Consider the following 4,817-nt stretch of genomic DNA (forward strand, 5'->3'; position numbering starts at 1 on the left):
CTTGTAAAAGATGCTTCAAATGCACAAGATTGAATTGTAAATGGCGTAGAAGATAATAAAGTTGAACTAGATTCCAGGCTCACATGACAAATGGTTGATAAACCAAGTGAGTAGATGAAAATCTATAATCCCGAATAAGCTTTAGAACGAGAGAATTTCACAAGAATGATTTTGTATCCAAAGAAGAAGAGGGGGATCACAATGATGATATTAAGTTTGTATCGGTGAAAAATGAGTTGTTAAAAATTATAGAAAGTAGAATAAATATATGATATTTTATTTGTTATGTAATTTTAAATTCATTTTAAAGTTGATGTTATTGTGTTGGAATTATAATATGTGATGTATTATATAATTTATGTTACTACCGTAAAATCCGTTTAACGATGTCTAATCCCTGCCTAGATCGCCTAGGTACTAAGCATTGATCTGACACCCAAATAGCATTTAGCGGATTTTAAAATCTTCCCTTAGTCGATCACTTGGTTTTATATAAAAAAAAACTAATTTTACTAAAATTATCAAAAATAAATTTAAGAAATTATGGAGAGTGTTTTGGAAAAGAAAAAGATATTAATTTGAATTGAAAAATTTTCAAATTATGTTAGGATTAAATCGAATTCAGATTAATCTGAATTTAAAATTTAATGGATTTTGTAAAATTAAATTAAAATTTATTTTTAAAATGAATAATAAAGATAGTGTTAAAATAAAAAAACAATTATAAAAAAATGATAAAAACATTTTTAATTAGAATATTCAGATGGACCAAATTATCAGAATTCAGATGGTATTCGAATGAGAGTTAAATTCGTATTGAATTTTTTTTTATAAAATCTTTACTTCGACTTTAAACCATCTGCATTAATACCCTTTTTATAAGGGGACATTAACCGTCATAGTTGCAACAAGTGAAGGATGGGATTTAGGGTTTAGAGATAAGGAGCACCACACACACAGATGGTAGCCAATAATGGCGACAGGTAGTGTGAGAGATAATAGGATAAGGAGATAGTGCAATTTACAAACATATGAATACATTTCTTTATAATATGAATACATTTACTTCTATCCAATTTTCTTACTAACATAATTTCACCCCAAATTTTGAAAGCAAAATCATCACTCATGTTTTTTCCTTCAACTTTTTCAAAGAAAGAAACCAAAGGAAAGCTACTCAAAATTGGTTAAAACTTACTATAAATATGTGAAACTATTTTGGGAGAGATGAACAGATACATAAAACAAAAAGAATCTTGGCAAGACAACTCAAAAATAGACCAAATAAAATAGCATTAGAGTTCGATGGAAATGAGACGCACCGAGTAAATTTTAGCACTATAAACTGTAGAGAAAAGAAAATCTGCAATGAACGGCTTGATCCAAATGAGAAATCCTTCAAACTACCCTACCAATTAACAATTCCATGACGAAGCTAAAATGGTTCATTGATAAAATCACGCCACCAGTGATTGCTTCACTTACGCTTTGTCTATGCAAACAGATTCGGGCGGGAGGCTTTGAAGGTGGTCTTCAGCTTTCTGGTGGGGGGCCTGACTTTCTTGAAGACAAGAGGGAATTTGATTTTTGAGTCATGGAATTGCTTGGTGCTTTCGCGCTTGCAGAGCTTGGAGGGGATAGTAGCTGTCTTGATGATCTGGATACCATGGTATCTAACACGGTGACGGGACGCCATTTCATCGTACATCTGCTCGACAGCACCATTCAGCGTAATATCCCTGTACTCCTTGTACATGTTATGGTAACCTGTTCTGCTCTGGTAACGCAGCCAGATACCATAGTTCTTGATCTTGGTTGGTTTCCTCTCGAAGATCTATCAAAACAGCAGCTCCGATTAAGTTTGAAGATCATAAACCAAAAAACATAATCTTATAATGAACATTCAATTTTGTATTAGATTTAACCAAAAGGTTAAAGAACTAAACATATCTGGGAATTCAATTTGGCAACAAACCAAAATAACATGATGATGCAAAAGAACACGCAAGATTTGGTAGTTGCGGCAATGAAAAGATTTTTCTAGAGAAATTATACTTTTAGAATGGTGTGGCACAATCATCAAATCTGATGTCAAAACAGTTCTGAACTACACTATGAGGGATCCTTGTTGAAGCAAGCACCTTCTGAACCATTATATAACATAAGATTCAAATTCAAAACAACATGATGATGACGACAACAATCAAGCCTTATCCCACTAGGTGGGGCCGGCTAAACATAATGACAAACAAAAGAAAATATAATCAAACCAACAAGGATGTCAGCTATAGGCAGCGGGCTGGTCACTAAATAACACATTCAATATATCCATCTGACAATGTAAAAGAATAAAGCCCACTGCAAAAACTCATATAGCCAATGGGTGGAGACTGAAGGACCAAAATCTTAGTATAGCTTCAAAGGCTAAAGAATCAAATGACTAAATAAGGAGACTCATAGACTACATTAACAAGCCTTACTTGCAATGGGACAACCCCAAAATGTAGAAATAATAAAAGCATAAGAAAAGCCTAAAAACATCTTGAAAAAACACACTTAAAAGTATCATGCAAGTATAAATAATGCATGAATAATCGATGTCAGACAACCAAAAATAATTTAAGAATTCAAGTGGTCAGGCTGCTAATTGTTAGCAATAGTAAGTAACAAACCAATGGAATAAGAAATAAAGTTTAGCAACATGCTATGGATCAGTATAATACGTACATAAAGAACAGAAAAGAAGAGCTACAATTCAATATTTTAAAGAGAAGCAGTTATCCCAAAATAGAGTGCCTCAACAGCTATAGACAAAGGGATGCCTATCAACCAATTGAACTTCCAACACAGAAAAGGAGTTGAAGATAAACAATCCCACTACTCAATTAACAAAATTCTCACCAGCATTGAAGATCTACAAAAAAGCATTTCAAAGTGAATTTACATAGACAAAGAGGAATTGAAAGAAACTTCGGACGAGATTAAGAAAGACGAGAAAACCTAGGATGAGATTAAGAAAGACTTCATCAACCAGAGAGAAACATTAAGCTTGATGACAGAACTTTGGAAAATTTATAAAAGCAGAAAAGAAAGTTTCAAATTGAAGGAAAACTATAATTTCACAAAGAATTCAAGCCACTTGAATGAAAACAAAGAGGAATCATTATATGTACCTCTGTGAGATACATAACAACCCTGTGTTGGCATAATCATTCACTTGGATAGCTCATTTTACTTAAATGGCAATTCTTTACAAATGGGCTCATTAGTCATCTCACCAAAATAGTAACAAGAAAACAAAGAGGAATCATTTGAATGATAAATGGAGAACACAAACAAGGGTCAAGTCACTTAACACACGCTTTGAGCAAAAGGTGTAAAAGCGGGCAAGTAAATAGACCTCGTTGATAGCAAGAACTTGACCATTGCTCTTCTTCACCTTCTTCAGCTTCCTTAAGAAGTACCTGGAATTAACAAATTTCCATGGAAGGTCAAATTTTTTTAATAATAATGAGGAAAAAAGCCAGAAAAAGGAGACAATCAGAAGGAAAATCTGAGAGAAATTACCAGAACTTGGATTTGGCCCGGACGTCATTGGTAGCCCATAGCTTCATACGGTAGATCTTTGGGTGCGGCTCCGCATCGGTCGGTAGCCCTCGACCCACCACCTGGTACTGATGAAACTGCCAGCATCGCCAAATATGGATGAATTAAAGCAGAAGAACACAAATCACGAAAAAACTAAAAATTTGTTTAGGAAAGGCCATGTCGGAATCCGATTATTTGAACGATTACCGAAAAACGAAACTAGGATTTTAGAGAAAACATTCAAACAATCTAGAATGAAATAGATCTGGTAGATAGTTGCACAGTTTACAAAAGCAATGAGTGCGATCAACTGGAATGAGACGAATGGAGTCAGATTACCCTAAACTTCACCATCGATCGTAACGCCCCCCACGCCGCACTGGTAAACAACGCTCGAAGAACCAATTCCTTCAAAGACGAGTTAATATGGTAGTTAACCCTAGCGCGTTGCTTCTTCAAATTTAGCTCCATCCTTGATGGGATTTACGAAATTGCCGCTGGGTTTGTGTGGTTTAGTTTGGATCAGATTAGCGTTTCATTCGAGTCAGATTCAAATTTAACGGGTTGGATGTAACTAACATAACGGCACGATTCAGGGTAGGAGACTCGAATCATGTGTGGGTCAAATAGGTATGGGCAACGGTAAAAGTTAGATATATGTTTTGCATATGAAAAATATAAATGCGTCATTTGTTTTTTAATTGACATTAGATATTTAATCTATGCTAATTAATTTTAAACGATGATCTATAAAAAAATTTTACTGATAGAGTAAATTAAAAAATATTTATAACGAGCTGTTCATTAATCTAATATTTTTATATCAACCATCTATTAATGAAAATTAATCCATTAATTCTTCAAAACTAAAACTTGATCCATAAATGAATGAGAAATTAAGAAGACACCTGTTGTACCATTATCCTAAAAGCTACAATTGAATTAAAATTGTCTTCTCGGGGTGGTGCGATGGTTAAGACATGGGGTATTGTCACATGAGGTCTTGGGGTCGAAACTCGGCGTGACCAAGCATAACTTCTCCCATGTCTTGGTCATTTACACTAATGGCTAGTAGTCACATATGATTTACCTATTCCGTGTTGGCATAGGGGCGGGATCATAGATAAATTATGGAAGTCCATGTAAGACAAAGTTTTGGCAAGTTAGTAATAACTAGATGTTGTTAGATAGTGGAAGTTCATGTATAGGTTTAAGTAGGTGAGGGAGGA

At 34.3% G+C, this 4,817-nt stretch overlaps 1 protein-coding gene across 1 annotated transcript; it reads right to left on the reverse strand.

The window, feature by feature from the left end:
* Nucleotides 1-1,276: 1,276 nt before the first annotated feature.
* LOC122009123 (60S ribosomal protein L18a-like) lies at nt 1,277-4,085 on the reverse strand. The gene is made up of 4 exons (XM_042565141.1): nt 3,928-4,085; nt 3,568-3,683; nt 3,401-3,464; nt 1,277-1,834 (listed from the first exon to the last, which is right to left on the reverse strand). Exons 1-4 carry the CDS (start codon nt 4,057-4,059, stop codon nt 1,493-1,495), a joined length of 654 nt encoding a protein of 217 aa, XP_042421075.1. The 5' UTR covers nt 4,060-4,085; the 3' UTR covers nt 1,277-1,492.
* Between the last annotated feature and the right edge of the window lie 732 nt (nt 4,086-4,817).

The sequence above is a fragment of the Zingiber officinale genome, chromosome 8A (assembly GCF_018446385.1).
Source record: "Zingiber officinale cultivar Zhangliang chromosome 8A, Zo_v1.1, whole genome shotgun sequence".
Lineage (NCBI taxonomy): Eukaryota > Viridiplantae > Streptophyta > Magnoliopsida > Zingiberales > Zingiberaceae > Zingiber > Zingiber officinale.